Source organism: Bombina bombina, chromosome 4 (assembly GCF_027579735.1).
Source record: "Bombina bombina isolate aBomBom1 chromosome 4, aBomBom1.pri, whole genome shotgun sequence".
In the NCBI taxonomy this organism is placed as follows: Eukaryota; Metazoa; Chordata; class Amphibia; order Anura; family Bombinatoridae; genus Bombina; species Bombina bombina.
In genome coordinates this window covers 1,116,158,858-1,116,185,038 of record NC_069502.1, presented here as the reverse complement: position 1 = coordinate 1,116,185,038, position 26,181 = coordinate 1,116,158,858, and the positions used below count along the sequence as shown (strand labels likewise).

General features: G+C 38.8%; 1 protein-coding gene across 1 annotated transcript in view; it reads right to left on the bottom strand.

Annotated features, from left to right (window-relative positions):
• Positions 1-26,181, bottom strand: part of INTS7 (integrator complex subunit 7) — a 214,713-nt gene that overhangs the window by 183,381 nt on the left and 5,151 nt on the right. The window contains exons 5-8 of the mRNA XM_053712433.1: positions 20,207-20,253; positions 16,078-16,277; positions 13,114-13,236; positions 863-980 (exon numbers count right to left, since the gene is read on the bottom strand). Of these exons, the coding sequence (XP_053568408.1) occupies positions 863-980; positions 13,114-13,236; positions 16,078-16,277; positions 20,207-20,253 (488 nt within the window). The remainder of the gene's footprint in view (positions 1-862; positions 981-13,113; positions 13,237-16,077; positions 16,278-20,206; positions 20,254-26,181) is intronic.

Below are 26,181 nucleotides of genomic sequence, written 5' to 3'. Positions count from 1 at the left end.
AATAGTATCTTTAGAAAGTCCATTTAATGGGGAGAAAAACAGTATATAATATGTGTGGGTACAGTAAACGAGTCAGAGGAAAATTACAGCTAAACACAAACACCGCAGAAATGTAAAAATAGCCCTGGTCCCGAACGGTAAGAAAATTGAAAACTGCTGTGGTCACTAAGGGGTTAAAAGGACATTAAACCCACCTTTTTTTTTTAAATTCAGATAGAGCATGTCATTTTAAATAACTTTCCCATGTATATCTATTATCTAATTTATTTAGTTCTTTTGTATCCTTTGTTGAAAAGTATACCTATAAAGGCTCAGAAGCTGCTGATTGGTGGCTACACATATATGCATCTTTTCATTGGCTTTCAGCTAACTACCAGTAGTGCTTTGCTGCTCCATTTATCAAAGAATAACAAGATTATTAGGCAAATTAGATAGTAGAAGTAAATTGAAAAGTTGTTTAAAAAATTGTATGATGTATCTGAATTATGAAAGGAAAATTTGGGGTTTCATGTCCCTTTAATGTATGTTTTGTTCACAAAAAAGAAAGCAATAAACCAGTTCTAGCTGTGTCACGTCAAGCAGCTAATTATATTTACAATAAGCAACAAAAAAAAATAATAAGAGGATAAGAAAAACAAAACAGAATATAAACTGTGTAGAGTCTCAGTCTGTTTAGAAGAACATTTATTTTGGTTAAACATTGTTAGGCCTGCGTTTTAGATCTGTGTTTAAAACTCTCTTAGATACTTCAAAGAAACAAAAATGCCTTCAGTATTTGTGGGAAAATAAACTCCTCACATTGTTTTTATCTTTACATTAATGCTATTTTAGCTTTTACTAAACGTATTACTTCATGATTTACCTGGAAGACCACTGAAATATTGTTTGATGGCAACACTTTCTGACAGAGTGGAGAGAACAGAAAGCATTCCCAGCTTCAGGCTGTCATAAGGCGTCTGCAGGGAGCACTCACATAGTGTCTAAAACAAACAAAATGGTTAACACATCCCGCCATATTTTTTTTTACAAGAATACAAAGAGAGAAAATTTAAACTGAAATAACATTACACTTAAAGGGACATTAAATTGTGAAGTACACCTACAGTAGCGGTTACTACTCACCATGCATTTTTTTCCCTCATGTGCCTACAAATTTTTTTAAAGTAATTCTCTTATTTTAACCCCTTACAATTGTCAGTCAGTGAAACTCTGCATCTTTACATTGGGAGCCGCCATCTTGGAGCTTATTATTTTTTATGTAATGTGTAAGCTGTGCAAAAAAAAATTGCAAAAATATAACGTCTACTCTCTATTATGTGAGCTAAACTTAAAGGGCCATGATACCCAAATGTTGAAACCCTTGATGCAGCATAGCTGTGAAAAGCGGACTAGAAAATATCACCTGAACATCTCTATGTAAAAAAGAAAGATATTTTACCTCAAAAATTCCCCAGTAGCCACATCCCATTGTAAAGGACTTTAACCAGCAAATCAGTATGTCTGTCCCGGGACAGCTAAGAGAGTGAGCTTTCGTGCACACTCATCTTATTTCCCTATTCAGTTTAAGGAAGTTTACTATAAAATCTCATGAGAGTTAAGTGAAATCTCATGAGATCACAGTAAAAGAGTTTATGAACTCAGCACTGCTGATGCTGATTGGCTGCTGTTTTACCTGCAGCTGGGCAGCAGCTGAAATATAACTTTTTACACAGAACTTAATCTGCTGAGCTGAGGAGATTGTGAGGTAAAATATCTTCCTTTTTTACATAGAGATGCTCAGGTGATATTTTCCTGTCAGCTTTTTACAGTTAAGCTGCATCAGTTTCAAGTGATTTAGCATATGAGTATTATGTCCCTTTAAGTGCAAAGTGCAGCTGTCAAAAAACAGATCTGTGAAAGTGCACTGCTCCTATCACATGATGCAACAATACACAAGCTACAAGATGGTGTCAGCCATTATAAAATGCAGAGCTTTACCAACTGGATTCTGTAATGAGCTAAAATAACAGGTACAGGAGGGAAAACAATTGCATGGTGATTAGTAACCATGTTACTTTAGTTGTACCCAGATGTTTAATGTCCTTTTAACATGATGCATTAACAACATCATACATGAGATGGTACAATTAACAGGTAACACTAGTGTATACAATAACAATCATTTACATATTAACTTCTATAAACAAGAAAAGAATAGCTAACAAGGTGTCAGATAACAGGATCTTCTGGTATGGAAGAAAATATACCCAGGCACAGTGATTTATTGATGAACACATATAACATATTGCTTAGAAAAGAGACAATGCAGGGAAGAAAAATAGCGTTGAAAAGGCAAAACACTAAAGAACAAAAATGTATATTTAGAAAAGAAAAAATTAAAATAACAAAAACAAAAATATAAAAATAAATTATATTTTATATATATATATATATATATATATATATATATATATATATATATATATACACAAACATACATACATACATACATATAGACACATACACACTAGGTACCACAGCACTAGAAAAAAATACTTTTTTCCACAAAATGTCTTGCTATAATAATGACATCTAATTACAGTAAATGAGGAAACCTGCTCTCAAGAGCTTTGGAGATTTAAGGGTTTCTATATATGTATTAAAGGAAAGGCTGACACGACACAACTAATTGACATTATTTTAAACTTAAACATGAAGTTTTCAGACCGTCTATAATTGTTATAAACAAATGAAGAATTATTGCTGACTTTTTGATCGCTAGAGAGAAAAACTTTCCATTACAGATTTTAACCCACATAAAAGCTAAACAAAAACTGGCAGAATGCTTGAGCACATGCAAGGCTTTCTAGCTTATTCTATGCCAGTGGTCTTTAAACAGCAGTCTGAGACCTACTTGTATCTTTAAGCTCTACCATTATGGATGGCAAACTCTTGCCATATTGGTAGAGAGTGGGTATTTGTTGTGGTATTTTTTCTACCACCACTTACCATGCCCTCAAACCTTTCATACATGGCCACTGCCTAATGTAATGTTTACTTCAAAGATATCATGTGAATAGATTAGTGTCTGGGCAGTCACTGCTTCTGTCCATCAGTGTTTATCCCTGTACTGAAGACATACTGAGGCCTCTACAAATAGCTGTGGAATCACGGTTATAGGTTTAATATTTCCCTGTGGAAGCTGTAATGTAAAGTACAAAAATTGGTGGTGCCATAATTGTGTAAGCAGGGGATGTGCTGTGTTCTTTTAATTCAAACCTAATGTAAGCCAACCAGCTGTAAAATCATAGAAGCTGAATGCTAAAGTGATCTGCCAAGATCAAATGAGTTATGCAGTGAAAAAGAAATTATCTAGAGTGGAAATCTGAATCTGTGAACACTTCTTTTTGTGCATGTAGCGTCACCTAAATATCATCTGACCCTCTGAATCCTGCATACTACACACTTACTGCTTGCAGTCTGACCCTCTGAATCCTGCATACTACACACTTACTGCTTGCAGTCTGACCCTCTGAATCCTGCATACTACACACTTACTGCTTGTGGTATGAACCTGCAAATCCTACACCCTCCCCTCTTATTGCACATGTAGCGTCACCTCCATAACGTCTGACCCTCTGAATCCTGCATACTACACACTTACTGCTTGTGGTATGAACCTGCACCTACACCCTCCCATCTTATTGCGCATGTAGCGTCACCTCCATAACGTCTGACCTTCTGAATCCTGCATACTACACACTTACTGCTTGTGGTATAAACCTGCAAATCCTACACCGTCCCATCTTATTGCGCATGTAGCGTCACCTCCATAACGTCTGACCCTCTGAATCCTACATACTACTGCTCGTGGTATGAACCTGCAAATCCTACACCCTCCCATCTTATTGAGCATGTAGAGTCACATCCAACCCTCTGGATTCTGCATACTACATACTGACCGCTTGTGGCATGATCCTGCAAATCCTACACCCTCCCATCCTGCCCCTGCCTGCAGTGTAAAGCTGTGCTTTCTGCCTCCATTGGCGTTTACTTGTTATATGGAATAGAGCATCCTGGCACATGTGCATTTAACGTCTGATGCTTACAAACTGACTTCTACATAAAAGGACCACTGTGTGGAATGCTGATTCCGGTGTATCCAGTACTTCTTACTGACCTTCTCAACATGTGCATTCCCCTACTTGTATGCACAATTGATAGGTTCACTCCTGCCTTGCACACACGTTGCTTTATTTTTTAACTTGTGCTTCCTGCACTTACTTTGAGTCTGAATCTAACTAGCATAAAAGGGGAAGCGGAGCACTGAGTTAAATAAAAAGTTCACTTTATTGGAGCAATTTAAAAAAACGAAGAACTACAAGGAGATAAAGGGTGCTATTCCTTGCATAGGGTTCAGCTCAAACAGCTGCTGACATGTTTCGGCATTCCGCCGTTATCAAAGCTGCTTTGATAACGGCGGAATGCCGAAACATGTCAGCAGCTGTTTGAGCTGAACCCTATGCAAGGAATAGCACCCTTTATCTCCTTGTAGTTCTTCGTTTTTTTAAATTGCTCCAATAAAGTGAACTTTTTATTTAACTCAGTGCTCCGCTTCCCCTTTTATGCTGTTTCTGTGACCTACCAGCGTGAGCACTGAGAGAGGAGACTGCTCCTCGTTCTATCCCTAACTTCCACACTGCTGAACAGACCCTGCAGCCGTGCTTCCCCTATTCGCAAGAGGATTGGCTGAGATCGATTTCCCTCCAATCAGGAGTGAGCGTTTGAGCAGAGGACGTCTTCCAACCAATCACCGCATGGAAATACACAGGGAAGTGTTAGGTGGTTCCCGCCCCCCTCCCTCCAGGAACGTCTGACGAGGGAGTACAGGTACCAACAGCGGACGCGGCTTGAAAGCTACACCGGACAGGCTGAAGGAGAAGAGCCACCGGCATACTGCGCATACCGCTCACAGGTTCCATTGATCCTGCCCCCAGGACCGGATGTATCAGAGGTGAGAGGAGGGGGTTACAATTACACTACTGTTTGGTAACATTAAACCAAGTGGGGCTGTGAAGTTTCTGTATACTACAGTGACTCTAGCTCCTATTTAACTCTCAACACACCGTACAGGGACACTCTCCTTTCTTGATTCTGAATCTAACTAGACTACCTCTTATTCCCATTGGTGTCTATTTGTAATCTGAACCTGTGCTTTTTTAATCTCGTATATCTCATGTTTCTACTACAAACCTTCATATGCTGCCTTTGTTTGTCATCTGATAGTGAATTGCAATTTGAACAAGAACATCCTGCACTATGATTGTAGATCTGACATGTTATCCTGTATTCTGCAATCCAATATCCAATGCTAGTGGCCTGAACCTATAAATGATGTCTTCGGTACACCCTGTGCCTGGATCTGTACACACTCCGCCTGAGCACAATGCTCTCCGTGCACCCTCCGCCTGAGCCCCCTGAGCTCCGTGCACCCTCCGCCTGAGCGCACTGAGCTCCGGGCACCCTCCGCCTGAGCGCACTGAGCTCCGGGCACCCTCCGCCTGAGCCCCCTGAGCTCCGTGCACCCTCCGCCTGAGCCCCCTGAGCTCCGTGCACCCTCCGCCTGAGCCCCCTGAGCTCCGGGCACCCTCCGCCTGAGCCCCCTGAGCTCCGGGCACCCTCCGCCTGAGCCCCCTGAGCTCCGGGCACCCTCCGCCTGAGCCCCCTGAGCTCCGGGCACCCTCCGCCTGAGCGAACTGAGCTCCGGCACCCTCCGCCTGAGTGCAATGAGCTCCGGGCACCCTCCGCCTGAGCGCACTGAGCTCCGGGCACCCTCCGCCTGAGCGCACGGAGCTCCGTGCACCCTCCGCCTGAGCACACTGAGCTCCGTGCACCCTCCGCCTGAGCACACTGAGCTCCGGGCACCCTCCGCCTAAGCACACTGAGCTCCGTGCACCCTCCGCCTGAGCACACTGAGCTCCGTGCACCCTCCGCCTGAGCACACTGAACTCTGTGCACCCTCCGCTTAAGCACACTGAACTCTGTGCACCCTCCGCTTAAGCACACTGAGCTCCGGGCACCCTCCGCCTGAGCACACTGAGCTCCGTGCACCCTCCGCCTGAGCACACTGAACTCTGTGCACCCTCCGCCTGAGCACACTGAACTCTGTGCACCCTCCGCTTAAGCACACTGAGCTCCGGGCACCCTCCGCCTGAGCACACTGAGCTCCGGGCACCCTCCGCCTGAGCACACTGAACTCTGTGCACCCTCCGCCTGAGCACACTGAACTCTGTGCACCCTCCGCTTAAGCACACTGAACTCTGTGCACCCTCCGCTTAAGCACACTGAGCTCCGTGCACCCTCCGCCTAAGCACACTGAGCTCTGTGCACCCTCCGCCTGAGCACACTGAACTCTGTGCACCCTCCGCTTAAGCACACTGAGCTCCGGGCACCCTCCGCCTGAGCACACTGAGCTCCGGGCACCCTCCGCCTGAGCACACTGAACTCTGTGCACCCTCCGCCTGAGCACACTGAACTCTGTGCACCCTCCGCCTGAGCACACTGAGCTCGGTGCACCCTCCGCCTGAGCACACTGAGCTCCGGGCACCCTCCGCCTGAGCACACTGAACTCTGTGCACCCTCCGCCTGAGCACACTGAACTCTGTGCACCCTCCGCTTAAGCACACTGAGCTCCGGGCACCCTCCGCCTGAGCACACTGAGCTCCGTGCACCCTCCGCCTGAGCACACTGAGCTCCGGGCACCCTCCGCCTAAGCACACTGAGCTCCGTGCACCCTCCGCCTGAGCACACTGAACTCTGTGCACCCTCCGCTTAAGCACACTGAGCTCTGTGCACCCTCCGCCTGAGCACACTGAACTCTGTGCACCCTCCGCTTAAGCACACTGAGCTCTGTGCACCCTCCGCCTGAGCACAGTGAACTCTGTGCACCCTCAGCTTAAGCACACTGAGCTCTGTGCACCCTCCGCCTGAGCACACTGAACTCTGTGCACCCTCCGCTTAAGCACACTGAGCTCCGTGCACCCTCCGCCTGAGCACACTGAACTCTGTGCACCCTCCGCCTAAGCACATTGAGCTCTGTGCACCCTCCGCCTGAGCTATAAACGTTGCATGCTCCTTAGCCTACCAACTTGCTTTTCAACAAATTAAAAAAAATTAAAAAATAAATGTACACTATCTAAATCCTGAAATTAAAAAAACATAATTTATGTAAGAACTTACCTGATAAATTCATTTCTTTCATATTAGCAAGAGTCCATGAGCTAGTGACGTATGGGATATACATTCCTACCAGGAGGGGCAAAGTTTCCCAAACCTTAAAATGCCTATAAATACACCCCTCACCACACCCACAATTCAGTTTAACGAATAGCCAAGAAGTGGGGTGATAAGAAAAAAGTGCGAAAGCATATAAAATAAGGAATTGGAATAATTGTGCTTTATACAAAAAAATCATAACCACCACAAAAAAAGGGCGGGCCTCATGGACTCTTGCTAATATGAAAGAAATGAATTTATCAGGTAAGTTCTTACATAAATTATGTTTTCTTTCATGTAATTAGCAAGAGTCCATGAGCTAGTGACGTATGGGATAATGACTACCCAAGATGTGGATCTTTCCACACAAGAGTCACTAGAGAGGGAGGGATAAAATAAAGACAGCCAATTCCTGCTGAAAATAATCCACACCTAAAATAAAGTTTAATGAAAAACATAAGCAGAAGATTCAAACTGAAAACGCTGCCTGAAGTACTTTTCTACCAAAAACTGCTTCAGAAGAAGAAAATACAACAAAATGGTAGAATTTGGTAAAAGTATGCAAAGAGGACCAAGTTGCCGCTTTGCAAATCTGATCAACCGAAACTTCATTCCTAAACGCCCAGGAAGTAGAAACTGACCTAGTAGAATGAGCTGTAATCCTATGAGGCGGAGTCTTACCCGACTCAACATAGGCAAGATGAATTAAAGATTTCAACCAAGATGCCAAAGAAATGGCAGAAGTTTTCTGGCCTTTCTAAAACCGGAAAAGATAACAAATAAACTTGAAGTCTTTCGGAAAGACTTAGTAGCTTCAACATAATATTTCAAAGCTCTAATAACATCCAAAGAATGCAACGATTTCTCCTTAGAATTCTTAGGATTAAGACATAATGAAGGAACCACAATGTCTCTACTAATGTTGTTGGAATTCACAACTTAGGTAGAAGTTCGCAACACCGCCTTATCCTGATGAAAAATCAGAAAAGGAGACTCACAAGAAAGAGCAGATAATTCAGAAACTCTTCTGGCAGAAGAGATGGCCAAAAGGAACAAAACTTTCCAAGAAAGTAATTTAATATCCAATGAATGCATAGGTTCAAATGGAGGAGCTTGAAGAACCCCCAGAACCAAATTCAAACTCCAAGGAGGAGAAATTGACTTAATGACAGGCTTTATACGAACCAAAGCTTGTACAAAACAATGAATATCAGGAAGAATAGCAATCTGTCTGTGAAAAAGAACAGAAAGAGCAGAGATTTGACCTTTCAAGGAACTTGCGGACAAACCCTTATCTAAACCATCCTGAAGAAACTGTAATATTCTCGGTATTCTAAAAGAATGCCAAGAAAAAATGATGAGAAAGACACCAAGAAATATAAGTCTTCCAGACTCTATAATATATCTCTCTGGATACAGATTTACGAGCCTGTAACATAGTATTAATCACAGAGTCAGAGAAACCTCTTTGACCAAGAATCAAGCGTTCAATCTCCATACCTTTAAATTTAAGGATTTCAGATCCTGATGGAAAAAAGGACCTTGAGACAAAAGGTCTGGTCTTAACGGAAGAGTCCACGGTTGGCAAGAGGCCATCCGGACAAGATCCGCATACCAAAATCTGTGAGGCCATGCCGGAGCTACCAGCAGAACAAACGAGCATTCCTTCAGAATCTTGGAGATTACTCTTGGAAGAAGAACTAGAGGCGGAAAGATATAGGCAGGATGATACTTCCAAGGAAGTGATAATGCATCCACTGCCTCCGCCTGAGGATCCCGGGATCTGGACAGATACCTGGGAAGTTTCTTGTTTAGATGAGAAGCCATCAGATCTATTTCTGGAAGTTCCCACATTTGAACAATCTGAAGAAATACCTCTGGGTGAAGAGACCATTCGCCCGGATGCAACGTTTGGCGACTGAGATAATCCGCTTTCCAATTGTCCATACCTGGGATATGAACCGCAGAGATTAGACAGGAGCTGGATTCCGCCCAAACCAAAATTCGAGATACTTCTTTCATAGCCAGAGGACTGTGAGTCCCTCCTTGATGATTGATGTATGCCACAGCTGTGACATTGTCTATCTGAAAACAAATGAACAACTCTCTCTTGAGAAGAGGCCAAGACTGAAGAGCTCTGAAAATTGCACGGAGTTCCAAAATATTGATCGGAAATCTCACCTCCTGAGATTCCCAAACCCCTTGTGCCGTCAGATACCCCCACACAGCTCCCCAACCTGTAAGACTTGCATCTGTTGAGATTATAGTCCAGGTCGGAAGAACAAAGAAGCCCCCTGAACTAAACGATGGTGATCTGTCCACCATGTCAGAGAGTGTTGTAAAATCGGTTTAAAGATATTAATTGAGATATCTTTGAGTAATCCCTGCACCATTGGTTCAGCATACAGAGCTGAAGAGGTCGCATGTGAAAACGAGCAAAGGAGATCGCATCTGATGCGGCAGTCCTAAGACCCAACATTTCCATGCATAAGGCTACCAAAGGGAATGATTGTGACTGAAGGTTTTGACAAGCTGATATCAATGTTAAACTTCTCTTGTCTGACAAGGACAGAGTCATAGACACTGAATTTATCTAGAAACCTAAAAAGGTTACCCTTGTCTGAGGAATCAATGAACTGAATGGTAAATTGATCCTCCAACCATGAATTTGAAGAAACAACACAAGTCGATTCGTATGAGATTCTTCGAAAATGAGAAGACTGAGCAAGTACCAAAATATCGTCCAAATAAGGAAATACCAAAACCCTATTCTCTGATTACAGAAAAAAGGGGGCACCGAGAACCTTTGAAAAAAATTCTTGGAACTGAGGCTAGGCCAAACGGTAGAGCCACAAAACTGGTAATGCTTGTCTAAAAAGAGAATCTCAGACACTAAAAGTGATCTGGATGAATCGGAATATGCAGATACACATCCTGTAAATCTATTGTAGACATATAATGCCCTTGCTAAACAAAAGGCAGGATAGTCCTACAATAACCATCTTGAATGTTGGTATCCTAACATAACGATTCAATAATGACAGATCCGGAACTGGTCTGAAGGAATTTACCTTCTTTGGTACAAATGAAGAGATAAAATAAAACCCCAGCCCCTGTTCCAGAACTGGAACTGGCATAAATACTCCAGCCAACTCTAGATCTGAAACACATTACAGAAATGCTGAGCCTTTGCTGTGTTAACTGGGACACGGAAAAGAAAAGAATCTCTTAGCAGGAGGCCTTAACTTGAAGCCAATTCTGTACCTTTCTGAAACAATGTTTCTGAAACCAGAGATTAAGAACGGAATTGAACCAAATTTCTTTGAAGAAAACGTAATCTGAGCTGGAATAAGGGCCGCACCTTCATAGGTACTTAGGAGCTGGCTATAGGTTTCTATAAGGCTTGGATATATTCCAAACTGGAAATAGTTTCCAAACTGATACCGCTCCTGAGGATGAAGGATCAGGCTTTTGTTCCTTGTGAGGAAAGGAACTAAAATGATTATTTACCCTGGAAAGAAAGGGAAAGCAAAGATGACTTTAGAAGACATGTCAGCATTCCAAGTTTAATCCATAAAGCTTTTCTAGCTAAAATAGCTAGAAACATATACCTGACATCAACTCTAATGATATCAAAAGATGGTATCACCAATAAAATTATTAGCATGTTATAGAATAATAATAATGCTATAAAATTATGATCTGTTACTTGTTGCGCTAAAGCTTCTAATCAAAAAGTTGAAGCTGCAGCAACATCCGCTAAAAATATAGCAGGTCTAAGAAGATTACCTGAACATAAGTAAGCTTTTCTTAGAAAGGATTCAATTTTCCTATCTAAAGGATCCTTAAATGAAGTACTATCTGCCGTAGGAATAGTAGTACATTAGCAGGAGTAGAGACAGCCCCATAACCTTAGGGATTTTTGTCTCAAAAAACTCTAATCTGTCAGATGGCACAGGATATAATTTGCTTAAACGTCTAGAAGGAGTAAATAAATTACCCAAATTATTCCATTCCCTGGAAATTACTTCAGAAATAGCATCAGGGAGATAAAACACTTCTGGAATAACTACAGGAGATTTAAAAACCTTATTTAAACGTTTACATTTAGAATCAAGAGGACCAGAATCCTCTATTTCTAATGCAAATAACACTTCTTTAAGTAAAGAACGAATAAATTCCATCTTGAACAAATACAAAGATTTATCAGCATCAACCTCTGAGACAGAAACCTCTGAACCAGAAGAACCATTATCAGTATCAGAATGATGATGTTCATTTAAAAATTCATCTGAAAAAAAGAGAAGTTTTAAAAGACTTTTATTTATACTAGAAGGAGAAATAACAGACATAGCCTTCTTAATGGATTTAAAAAATAAAATCTCTTATGTTATCAGGAACACTCTGAAAATTAGATGTTGACGGAACAGCAACAGGTAATGTAACAGTACTAAAGGAAATTTTATCTGCATTAATAAGTTTGACATGACATGCAATACAAATAACAGCTGGAGAAACAGATACCAAAAGTTTATAGCAGATACACTTAGCTTGGTAACACCAGCACTGTGCAGTGATTTTCCTGAAGTATCTTCTGACTCAGTTGCAACGTGGAACATCTTGCAATATGTAAAAGAAAAAAACAACATATAAAGCAAAATTGATCAAATTCCTTAAATGACAGTTTCAGGAATGGGAAAAAATGCCAAAGAACAAGCTTCTAGCAACCAGAAGCAATAAAAAATGAGACTTAAATAATGTGGAGACTAAAGTGACGCCTATATTTTTTCGCGCCAAAATAAGACGCCCACATTATTTGGCGCCTAAATGCTTTTTGGCGCCAAAAATGACGCCACATCCGGAACGCCGACATTTTTGGCGCAAAATAACGTCAAAGAATGACGCAACTTCCGGCGACACGTATGACGCCGGAAACGGAAATAGAATTTTTGCGCCAAAAAAGTCCGCGCCAAGAATGACGCAATAAAATGAAGCATTTTCAGCCCCCGCGAGCCTAACAGCCCACAGGGAAAAAGTCAAATTTTAAGGTAAAAAATGTTAAATTAAAATGCATTATCCCAAATATGAAACTGACTGTCTGAAAAATAAGGAAAGTTGAACATTCTGAGTCAAGGCAAATAAATGTTTGAATACATATATTTAGAACTTTATAAACAAAGTGCCCAACCATAGCTAGGAGTGTCACAGAAAATAAGACTTACTTACCCCAGGACACTCATCTACATATAGCAGATAGCCAAACCAGTACTGAAACGAGAATCAGCAGAGGTAATGGTATATATAAGAGTATATCGTCGATCTGAAAAGGGAGGTAAGAGATGAATCTCTACGACCGATAACAGAGAACCTATGAAATAGACCCCTTAGAAGGAGATCACTGCATTCAAATAGGCAATACTCTCCTCACATCCCTCTGACATTCACTGCACGCTGAGAGGAAAACCGGGCTCCAACTTGCTGCGGAGCGCATATCAACGTAGAATCTAGCACAAACTTACTTCACCACCTCCATCGGAGGCAAAGTTTGTAAAACTGAATTGTGGGTGTGGTGAGGGGTGTATTTATAGGCATTTTAAGGTTTGGGAAACTTTGCCCCTCCTGGTAGGAATGTATATCCCATACGTCACTAGCTCATGGACTCTTGCTAATTACATGAAAGAAAAAAATGTGTTTATATCCCTTTAACAAAAAAATATAGAACGCACTAAATCAGATATACAAGCGTGATAAGTATCTATAAATATAAAAAACGATACAAGCGAGATAGTTTAGGTAGTACAAACAAACAAGTGTTTCTCTTATTAGATCAGAGCCATATTAATAGTACAATATACACACCTGAATATTGTCTCTGCTCCATGTGTGTGGGGTTTTTCTGGCCAAAAACTTGAGATCCTGAATAGCAAGTCTCTTAACAGCTTTTCTGGGGTCATTTTTTAAATACTGCAGCAAAAGCTGAATCTAGAAAAATAAAAGTTTTCAGCATTTTTTTCTGAAAAAGCAAATACAAAACCAAAGAATTTAAATGCTTTGTTATATAAAAATTCCATAAAACTCTATCACCTAGATTACAAGTTTTGCGTTAGAGGCTGTGCGGTGCTAACGAGCAGTTTATGCTCACCGCTCACTTGCAGACAACGCTGGTATTACGTGTTTTTACAAACCCGGCGTTAACCGATTGCATCAACCAATAGGATTTTTTCTACCTTAATTCTGATTGGCTGATAGAATTCTATCAGCCAATCGGAAATTGAAGGGACGCCATCTTGGATGACGTCATTTAAAGGAACCTTCATTCAGTCGTTGGACAAAGAAAGAAGAGGATGCTCCGCGTCGGATGTCTTGAAGATGGACCCGCTCCGCGCCGGATGGATGAAGACTTCTGCCCGTCTGGAGGACCTCTTCCGCCCTCTTTTTTTTACAGGTAAAAGAGCTGATTACTTTGGGGTAATGCCCCGCAAAAGGCCTGTAATTTAGTGTAAGGAAGGGCTTTTTTTTTATTTTTGGGGGCTTAGAGTAGGTGTAATTAGTTTAAAATTCTTGTAATTATTTTATTATTTTCTGTAATTTAGTGGGGGGGGTTTCATACTTTAGATATTTTTATTAAATTGTAATTAATTGTATTTAGTTTAGGTAATTTAATTATAGTGTAGTGTTAGGTGTAATTGTAACTTAGTTTAGGTTTTATTTTACAGGTAAATTTGCATTTATTTTATTTTAACTAGGAAGTTATTAAATAGCTAATAACTATTTAATAACTATTGTACCTAGTTAAAATAAATACAAAGTTGCCTGTAAAATAAAAATACACCCTAAGCTAGCTACATTGTAACTATTAGTTATATTGTAGCTAGCTTAGGGTTTATTTTATCGGTAAGTATTTAGTTTTAAATAGGAATAATTTAGCTAATTATAGTAATTTTATTTAGATTTATTGTAATTATATTTAAGTTAGGGGGTGTTAGGGTTAGACTTCGATTTAGGGGTTAATACATTTAATATAGTGACAGCGACGTTGGGGGTCGGCAGATTAGGGGTTAATAAATGTAGGTAGGTGTCGGCGATGTTAGGGCCGGCAGATTAGGGGTTAATAATATTTAAATAGTGTTTGCGATGCGGGAGTGCGGCGGTTTAGGGGTTTATATATTTATTATAGTGGCGGCGATGTCCGGTTCTGCAGATTAGGGGTTCAAAATGTTATTTTAGTGTTTGCGATGTGGGGGGCCTCGGTTTAGGGGTTAATAGGTAGTTTATGGGTGTTACTATACTTTTTAGAACTTTAGTTAAGAGTTTTATGCTACGGCGTTGTAGTGTAAAATTCTTAACTACTGACTTTAAATTGCGGTATCAGGCTTGACAGGAGAGGGTCTACCGCTCACTTTTTGTCAGACTCGTAATACAGGCGCTATGCAAGTCCCATTGAAAATATAGGATACGCAATTGACGTAAGTGGATTTGCGGTATTTCCGAGTCTGGCCAAAAAAGTGAGCGGTGAGCCTGTCATTTCAAGACTCGTAATACCAGCGGGCGTTAAAAAGCAGCGTTGGGACCTCTCAACGCTGCTTTTTAACCCTAACGCACAACTCGTAATCTAGCCATATGTTTTCTGAAGTTTAAATAAGTTGAACAGTGTGCATTCATTTTCTACTAATAAAGTGATATCCCCTCATATGTTTAGGCTTCATTTGTGTAGCAGCTGCTGCCAATCAGTGTTAAAAAAAGGCTGCTTTTCACTGTTTTTCATGAAAGGTTGGGCAAAATGCACAAGTACCAGTTTCTTCATTAACATGAAAACTAATTGGTAAGTACAGTCTTTATTTGTTAAACACACCTTGCATTCAAGCACATTTCAACAAGTTTGTTCTAAATGTTTTAATATATATATAAAATACTACATAAATCATTTTTTAAATGTAACACATAATAACTAGAACTGCCATAATTTAGTACGCTTTCTATGTAGCAAAAATGATTGCACATGCTCAGTAGGAACTGGTGCCTCAGAAATTGTGCATATTAAAAAAGACTGTGCACAACTTAATAAAGGAGGTAAATTGAAAAGTTCAAGTAAAAAATAAACTTTCATGATTTATATAGGGCATGCAATTTTAATCAACTTTCCAATTTACTTTTATCATCAAATTTGTTTTGTTCTCTTGATATTCATTGTTGAATGGTGAACCTAGGTAGGCTCATATGCAAATTTCTAATCCCTTGAAGGCTGCCCGCCTCTTATCTTAGTGCATTTTAACAGTTTTTCACAGCTAGACAGCGCTAGTTCCCGTGTGCCACATACATAACATTGTGCTCACTCCCATAGAGTTATTTATGAGTCAGCACTGATTGGCTAAAGTGCAGGTCTGTCAAAAGAACTGAAATAAGGGGGCTGTCAGAAGAGGCTTAGATACAAGATAATCACAGAGGTAAAAAGAATATTAATATAACCGTGTAGGTTATGCAAAACTGGGGAATGGGTAATAAAGGGATTATCTATCTTTTTAAACAATAAAAATCTGGGATTCACTGTCCCTTTAAAATTGTATGTTCTATTTAAATAATGAAAGTTTAATTTTGACATTAGGGTGCCTTTAGGAATTAATTAATCCTACTTGTCATCTTTCATCAAAATCTATGCTAAAATACTGAATATAAAAAGCATATTAGTTAAAGCAATCACTACACTCATTATTATTATTGACATGGGGGATATATAAGCGTAGCTGCTCTAAGAGAAGTCATCTATGAACAAATGTGAAAAAGAAGACTGTATTAGTAGAAACCATGCTCGGTTTTGTATTCTACCTGTTTTGGTATGTCTACCAATGAGAAGGCAGCCAGCAGAGTGAAGGTATGAAGAGTCACAATCACCATCTTTGTTGAGGGATACGATGTAACCAATTGCTGAAGCAGCTGGCGGCTGTTGGAAGCCAACATAGCATCATGGTGCATATGCTGGAGGATAGGAATCAGCTTTAACTTTAAGTCAACAGGTGTGGCCAGGCCTGCATATAAAATACATAGCATCATGGTAAGGGAAGACATTTACAATTCCTCAACAAATCCCTATTATGCATAATAGACTACTTCAACAACTTATAAACTGACATCCCTCTCGTCTAACTTTTCATTCTCAGTCATAAAGCATTTGTGTTTTGTCACACTTATTTACAAACTCTTACCCTGGGTCCCACACAAAAGCATATATATTAAAGGGATATTCTAGTCAAAATTAAACTTTGATGATTCAGATAGGGCATGTAATAACTTTTTTTCCAAAACTTTTATTGTTTATTCACACTTTACAATATGCAAAAACATGACAAATCAATATAGTTTGCAATATGAAATTACTAACATAGTATTTAATGTGCCATGAGTTGTAGATAGTCCATAGATGAATGAGGAGAGTGCCTATCTTATATGTTATAGATTGGAATATCTCATTAAAGGTTATGGGCTAGATTTATCAAAGCCATTCTCCTATAATTCCGTCCAAAATAGCGCATACGAACTGATCGTCATAGTCAGCAAAGCACTCTGCGCCTATAATTGCGCAAATCTGAAAGAAACGCCTTCGCACTCCGCTTGCATTCGCCTTGGCACAAGGGCGCACTCCCGAGTGCAACATTATACATTAGTAATAAGCGTAATTTAACAGCCCGACCTACAAATACGCACAGTTTCTTATTTATCATTGCTTGGCGCCGATAGAAAACTGAAATTTCGGCTTCAATTGCGTGTTGTATATTTAGCCATAGACTAAGGAGAACACCATTATAATACAAATACATGCTTTTACATCTTGTGATGCAGTACTTTCTTCTTTTAACTAATTTTTCAAAGGCTCAGCGCCAAGAAGAGACTGTTATTGCCAGAAATTTGCCCTTCCCCAGGAGCATATGGTACCAACAGTTTATATATATACACATACATACACACATACAGTATATATATATATATATATATATATATATTTATTTTTGTGATCTTAAAATTATCAACATATGGCAAAAACAGCACAGAAACATTATATAAATATAAGCTAAATAGTTACCTAAAAAAACGCTTTTTTAATAATCAAAACATGGCGGCGTAAATATTTGAAGACAAAAACAAACTTCACCCAGACCGGCTCCAACGTAGATAGGTAAAACCGCAAAACTTTATTTAGAAAAATCGTTAAAAGGATACGCCATTTAAAAGCAAAAAACACTATAACCTCGGCCCTGCTGACGTCACTGACGCGTTTCAGGTAAACCCCATAATCATAGCTGATGGCGTAAATATTTATAGGGATGTACTGTGATAAATAGGGAGTAAATGCTTTTTCCGACAGGCGAAATTTATCATTATTACGTCCCGGCTCGCCTGCGCAAAGTTACGACTATTTTTTTTATGAATTCAGGCGCACATGTGCGCATCTCCGGAGGCGAGCTAGGGCGCAGTTACTGGCGAAGCACATACAGAGTTCGCCTAGCCTTTCATAAATCTAGCCCTATGTGTCCATTTTTTAAAGTTTCTGCAAAGTACATTGGTAACATCTACGTGTTAGTGAATAACAGCAAAAAATATTAACAAAAAATTCAGTATTCAAAATTACAGTAACCTAGGGATATCTAGATACACGAGTAGAAACCAAAAGGAGAGTTCTAAAAATATATCTCCACGACGTACATAAAGATATTTTAGAATTTCTCAATAAAGGCCTACAAGCCATTTGTGACCTGTGTTAATACACCCAAGCATATTTTCTCACGACAAAGTTTAAATCCCGTCTGGACTAGGAGTAAATGTATTGCTCCCATAGGAACAACATATCACGGTAGAAATTCAGTTGACCTGTTTTAAAGTAATGAAACCTCTCCAGGATCAATGTTCTATTTACAAGGTTCGTCCAGTTTGATAAGTTAGGAATTTGAGCTGATTTCCATAGCTTAGGTATTAGTCTTTTAGCGGAGTTTATCAAAATTTTGTATAAGCAGAATCTAATTATACACGGAATGTCAGATATAATGTTAAACAGTACTTTTTCTGCAGTCAATTTTATATTTATGTCTAGCACAAATGTGTACCTTTATTTGATCCCAGAAAGGTTACAAGACCTCACAGCTCCACCATATGTGTAACATGTTCCCTTCTTGATTACAACCTCTCCAACACTTATTGCTAGCGTTATGAAAGATATGCTTGAGTCTATTTGGTGTTAAATACCACCTAGTGAGTATCTTAGTGTTGGCTTCTAGACCCACTGCTGAATAGGCTGATTTGGCCGTTGCTAAGGCCCAGGATTTCCATTGTTTTTGAGATATTGGATAGCCCAATTCTTTTTCCCAAGAGCGGACACAATGGGGTATGGACGGTAAATGTGTTTGTATCAAGTTTATACATTGTAGATATAATCGTTTTAGTGGTGGGGGGGAATCAGGTTTACACAAAAAATGTCAAATATTGTCAAGGGTCTCGAGGTCTCTTGTGTCTGTGTGAAATTATATAATTTCGAGCTTGATGGTAATGTATACATGAGCTGAATTGAGAGATACCTTTTGTTAAAAGTGCCTCTCTATTGGCTAGGCTACCATTGTTTGATATATGGCAAAAGGGGATTAGGTTCAAGATTGAGGGAATTTTAAATTGGGGTGGGTTGTTCCATGAATTCCCTATTGAGAATTCCTTATTAAGTAATAAGGTGGTTAAGGGGGAGTACACGGTTGAAATTTTCAGGTGTTTATTTCGGAATTTTGTCTAATCCGACCATATCTCTTTAATGATGGGGTATTTAGAAATATCGTGAAGTGATGGTTGTGAAGGGGCCCAACAGATTTCCCCGCCATGAGGAATGTCAAGAAGTAGATTCTCTAAATGGACATATCTTTTATATGAAGTCTCACTTTGTCTACACCATTCTATAACCTGATTTAGAGATATGGCTAATTCATAAAGAGATAGACTGGGAACTCCCAGGCCCCCCAAATCTTTATGGATATATAAAGTAGTTTTTGCTATCCTTGGTGGCCTACGTTGCCCCATATATATATATATATATATATATATATATATATATATATATATATATATATATATATATATATATATATATATATATATATATATATATATAGGCATTCATTATGTATTGCAGCTTATTTTTTTCTATGGATGACCCATTGTTACCTAAAGAGCTTTAGGTAACAATGTAATTTTGCTAGCAGCTATTCTCCCCAGCCACAATATATTTATTGGTAACCAAGATGTTGTGAGGTGTTGAAATTCAGTAATTAGACGTCCATAGTTTAAGCAACTTTCCAATTTACTTTTATCATCAAATTTTCTTTGTTCTATTAGTATCTTTGTTGAAATCTAAAAATGGAAGGCTCATATGCTAATTTCTAAGCCCTTGAAGGCCACCTCTTATTTCAGGGCCTTTTAACAGTTTTTTTCCCAGCTAGAGGGCATTGGTTCATATGTGTCATATAGATAACATTGTGCTCACACACAAGGAGTTACCTAGGAGTCAACACTGATTGGCTAAAATGCAAGTCTGTCAAAAGAACTAAAATAAGGGTCAGTCTGCACAGGTTAGATACAAGGTAATCACAGATGTAAGAAATGTATTAATATAACAGCGTTGACTGTGCAAAACTGGGGATGGGTATCTATCTTTTAAAATAATAAAAATTCTGGAGTAGGCTGTCCCTTTAAACATTTTGAAGGACATTGGTGTTTCAAGCATCATGTCTATGTGCTTTACAGCTCAACACAAGGTCTGAGATTTGTCTAATGAACAAAACATATAATTGCATTTCTTAGTAAAGTGCATGTAATTATCCACCACCCTTACAACACAAGTGATGCCATACTAATATATTTGTTGTCACTTGTGCAAATGTGTCACACTCCACATCAACAAAAATATGATGCAAAAAATACAAACCTTGTATCATTTCACCAATTTTGTTACAGATTCCAGTAGCAAAATCCCTAGAATATAAAAATAAGATAATTGTATAAGACAGATAAATTATTATAATGAGATTGTATATATACTTGAACAATTAAAAAGCACTACAGAACCCCATAGAAAATAGAAGTACAGCTAGATTTTATGTGAAAGGGATCATGCAGCAGGAACGGTAAAAAAGTTATTTTAGAATGAATATTGTTTCTGCCCACTTTGAAATGGCTGCTAAGCTCCTCCCACTGATGACATAACGGTCTGGGCTGCAGATGGCGTCCAATCACAAAAGTCTCACTAGTTGGATTTAACAGACTGTCAATGCTATTCAGCAGAGTGCCTAGATGCAGCCCAGATCGTGATTATTCAGATTATAATTTGGATTATTTGCGATGATCCAAATGCGGAAGGCTGCGACCGCTAGCATCATTCAGGTATTTTCAGAGCCAGATTCCTTCTTGTGAAAGTGCAACACATTAAGATCTGTGCAAATCCAGATCTAAGTATGTTGCGCTTACAGAAGAAGAAATCCGGCTATGGAAAGAGTCCACCTTTTTTTGCATTTGGAAGTGATCTGTGATGCAAGATGCTTGATGATACAATAAGTTTAAAGAAATTATGTGATTTCCTCTGAAACTAAACATTTTACCATATTTTTTTCTTCCCTATAGTCTGAGCTGCAGCCACGGTCTTCTAAGCACTGTATTACAGGAGATCCATACGGAAAATAAATATTTTAAAAGCAATAGAAACATAGATATTGACGGCAGATAAGAGCCATAGGCCCAGCAAGTCTGCCCGACCTTACCTAACAGTATAAACTTATCTAGTTCGTAGGATAGCCCTATGCTTGTCCCATGCATTTTTAAAGTCCCCCACAGTGTTTGTTGCTACTACCTCTTGAGGAAGTTTATTCCATAAATCAATCACTCTTTCTGTAAAGAAGTGCTTCCTCAAATTACTTCTGAATCTACTACCCTTTAGCTTGAGCTCATGACCCCTTGTTCTTGAATTTTCCATTTTATGTAAAATACCCACAGCCTCAGTTTTACTAAACCCTTTAATGTACTTGAAAGTTGCTATCATATCACCTCTTTCCCTTCTCTCCTCTAAGCTATACATATTTAGGTCATTGAGCCTATCCTGGTAAGTTTTATTTTTTAGACCATGTACCATTTTGGTAGCCCTCCTTTGCACAGATTCAAGTTTGTTAATATCCTTCTGAAGATATGGTCTCCAGAACTGCACACAATACTCAAGATGAGGCCTAACTAATGATCTATAAAGTGGCATAAGAACCTTACTATTTCTGCTGCAAATACCTCTACCAATACATCCAAGCATTCTGCTAGCCTTACTCGCTGCATTACTACATTGTTTACTAAGTTTTAAATCATCTGAAATAATAATTCCCAAGTCCTGTTCCTCGTCTGTAACAGTCAGTAAAGTGTCATTGAGTCTGTAATTAACATTTGGATTTTTCTTCCCTAAATGCATTATTTTACACTTTGCTGTGTTAAACTTTAGACCCCAGTCATTTGTCCAATCCTCCAATTGTTGTATATCACTTCTCATTTTGTCTACCCCCCGTGGAACATCCACTCTGTTGCAAATTTTTGTATCAGCTGCAAAGAGACATACTTTCCCCTGTAGCCCTTTGCTGATATCGCAGATAAATATGTTAAACAAAACAGGCCCCAGAACTGACCCCTGAGGAACACCACTAGTAACAGCCCCCTCTGCTGAATGAACTCCATTTACTAAGACACTTTGTTTTCTGTCCTTAAGCCAGCATTCCACCCAGTTCACAATTTTTGAATAAACATCTGTGTTTTGCAGTCCAGAAACACACACGTTGAAAGGCATCATGAGCATGTTTATCTTATCTCCTCTGCTGTAGCCAATTAAAAAGTCAAAATTAAACTTGCATGATTCAGATAGAGCATGTCATTTTAAAACACTTTTAAATTCACTTCTATTTTCAAATGTGCTTCTCTCTCTTGGTATCCCTTGTTGAAAAAGAATACACACAAATCCTACACTAGTGGGAGCTGCTGCTAATTGGTGCCTGCACAAATTTGTCACTTGCGATTGGCTAAGTAGATATATTCAGCTATCTGCCAGTAGTGCAAAGCTGTTCCTTCAGCAAAGGATAACAAGAGAATGAAGCAAATTTGAAAATAGAAGTAAATTGGAAAGTTTTTTTTTATTTTGGATGTTCTATCCAAATCGTGAAAGAAAATGTTGGGGTTTCCTGTCCCTTTAAGCAGAGATGTAAATGAGCTTCAGCACTGATCAAGCAATAACTTGGTAGAGTGCAATAGGGTCAGGGTTCTGAAGTCTGTACTTCAACCTCTTAAATTAATTTGAAAAATAGAATTTTCATAGTTAAATCACAGGAGAAAAAAAAAGTAATGAAATTACAATTCAAAGCTTTTTGCTGCGCATAATTAAATGGACGTTATAATGGACAAATGGCATGCTGTAAATTGTTGGAGCATGCACTTTTAACACTTGCAACCCTGCAATTTGTGCGACTATCCCTGCTGAAAGAGTCAGTGGCAGTTTTTGTTCAGGACCAGTAGTTCTCTATGGTTCCTGTGCACTACTTTACCTTTGTGTTTAACCCATTTGCACGGGGGGGGGGGGGATTAAACACCTAGAGTTGCAGGGTCACTACTAGTTAAATTACAGTCCATTGTCTATCAAATTATAATGTGTCTAAAGATTTTATGGGGAATTTAATTACAGTTTTATTTCCCTTTTCACTAAATCGAAATTAACTCCAACTGAACATACAGGGCCGGTTGTATCTACCTCTGCCACTGCTTTCATTAAAGGATTCCAAAACTTTCGTATTTTTGGGACCAACTGACCATTAAAATCATATAGTACACGTTTACATTTCATCACATATCTATTTGTTGTCTCCAACGAAGATTCTGAACATTCGAAAAAATTTTTTTTATTTTCGGCGTTGACGTCATATCAGCCAACCCTCAAATATGGGAGTTTTACGATCCAAAAAACGGACCAATAGCATTTATGATCAGTGCATATCATTACCTTGCGATGATGTTACTATGTGCATAACAATTAGTCTAGCCTCGCATGCACATATCAGTTCAAGGACTCCACATTTACCCATACAATGGTATGGGCACTATGCAAGCGCTTTGAACAGGCCAATCGAGTCTGCAGATTTACATTCAGTGACGTATGGTATGACTATCAGTGCAAATCGCACATGCGCATAACGGCGAAAAACTGCAATGTTGATAACCTGGGTTATCACTCTCGGTTGGAGGATGCCAAGTTATTTCATTTTCATAAGACAAATTCTAAAACAAAACAAAAAGATATTTCACATACTGATATGGCTATTGAACATGACTTTTTTATGGGTTTAGTGGTTCTTTAAGGATAAAGTACCACAGAAGAATGATTATACAATTTATGCAAGTAAAATTTTTTAAAGTTGTCTGGAAATAATTCCAAGACAAAGGGCAAGATTTATCAATCTTTGAATGGATAGGATTCACATAAGACTGCAGATTGTTGGGGGGTGCTATGCTGCCCCTCACGCAACCAAGTGCAACTGCTGCTTTATAAATATTAGTTGCAGGCTCAAATGAGCAAGCGTGAAATTGATAGGGGCATTAGCCTTATGATAAATCTTGCCCAAAAAGTTAGTTATGCTAGAACACTCACGGCTCTTCAAACATTTTGTACAGATATTACTGCTATCTAATCAGGATATTCTTTAGAAACGAAGGTATGGGTTTGGACCAGCGCCAACTTTGCCCCTATGAGCCTAAGGGTGATGGCACCTAGTAGCCACCGAGGTAGCGAATGGTTTATGTGAATATCCCTTTGGCGCCTATCAAAAGGATGGCAGAGGGGAAAATTAAACCAGATATCCTGGACTAAAAATGTCTTGGTGTTTAAACCAGTGTGGGAGTGGTGGGTTGAACCTCAATGTATAAGAATGGTGTTGTCAAAGTATTTTAATACAATATACCATAAAAACAAGAAAACATAGACATAGAATATAAAATGTTAAGGTGTTGAAATATATATATATATATCATGGATCCATGATAAACAACAGCTGTTGAAAAATATGTAAAAAATATATATGTAAAATATGTAATAAAATAAAATAAAATAATGCAAAGGTATTAAAAACAATAAATCTATTTTACATTAATATCGCACTGTGCATTGGAGTGGATCAAATGAATTGACGATGGAAGGAAAGTCCTATTGATTCATTCTATCCTGTGGGGTATTGATTTAAATAATAAAAATGCTTGTAATCCTTCGTGTGAATGTCACAAAGTGATAGTGTCCAAATCCTACATGTGGAAATCAAAAGTTAATAAAGTCCAATTAGTGTGTAGATCCTGTGTTGATCAAAAATGCAAAAAATCCAAAAAAATAAAGAAATCCAATGGCATCTTTAATCTTAGCACACATGAGTTGACAAAAGAGGAAACCTCAGTTCTGAATTTTGGTCTATCATTCGCCCCCAGTAAAAGTTTGGACAAATTCCAAACCTTCGTGAATACGAAAGAATTTGTCCGGAAATTAACCCTAAAACGGTTCTTCTCAAAAGCAACAACAGATGGACAGAGTTGGACAACAAACACGGAAAAAATAGATAGATACGCCCATACAAACCTGAAACCTAAATCAAGTTTCTACCCAACACAAAGCAAGGGGGCGGCTATCGAGGCATTCGAAACAATTGTGTGTAAAGAAATAAAGGATTTACAACAGAAGAAACTGAAAATTCAGAAACACAATCTCACTAACCAACAGATAAATACTATAAAAAAACTGGGAAGAAACCATGAGGTGATAATCAAGCCAGCGGATAAAGGGGGAGGAATCGTCATTATGAACGAAAAAGACTACAAACTCGAAAATGAAAGAATTCTCGGAGACAGAAATACATACCAGAAGCTATCATCTAATCCAATAGATGCATACAGACATAAACTTCAACAAAACTTAAAAGAAGCTAAGGATATGGGGATCCTAAATGAAAAGGAGTTCAGCTACATTAATGTAAGTCATCCTATTACTCCGATCATATACCATTTACCAAAAATCCACAAATCTCTGCAGAATCCGCCAGGGAGACCTATAATATCAGGAATAGGCTCCCTGAGCAGTAATCTATCAGAATATGTAGACTTAAAATTACAAAAAAAAGTCAAACAACTTCCATCCTATCTTAAGGACTCAACCCAAGTACTCAATCTATTAGAACAAATAGATTGGGAAGAAGGTTTCATCTTGGCAACATGCAACTTAACATCGTTGTACACCTGTATTCCACATGAGCAAGGAATTGAGGCGGTGGAATTTTTTCTGGAAAGAGATACAGAAGTACCCATAGAACAGATGGAATTTATTTTGGGAAGTATCAGATACATTCTGGAACACAACTATTTTTGTAATAACGGAACATACTATAAACAAATCTGTGGTACAGCAATGGGGACCAGGTTCGCGCCAAGTTATGCGAACCTATACATGGGGAAATGGGAACGCATTTTTTGGGATTCATGCCCAGCTGGCATATATATTAATGTAAAATAGATTTATTGTTTTTAATACCTTTGCATTATTTTATTTTATTACATATTTTACATATATATTTTTTACATATTTTTCAACAGCTGTTGTTTATCATGGATCCATGATATATATATATATATTTCAACACCTTAACATTTTATATTCTATGTCTATGTTTTCTTGTTTTTATGGTATATTGTATTAAAATACTTTGACAACACCATTCTTATACATTGAGGTTCAACCCACCACTCCCACACTGGTTTAAACACCAAGACATTTTTAGTCCAGGACATCTGGTTTAATTTTCCCCTCTGCCATCTTTTTGATAGGCGCCAAAGGGATATTCACATAAACCATATTCT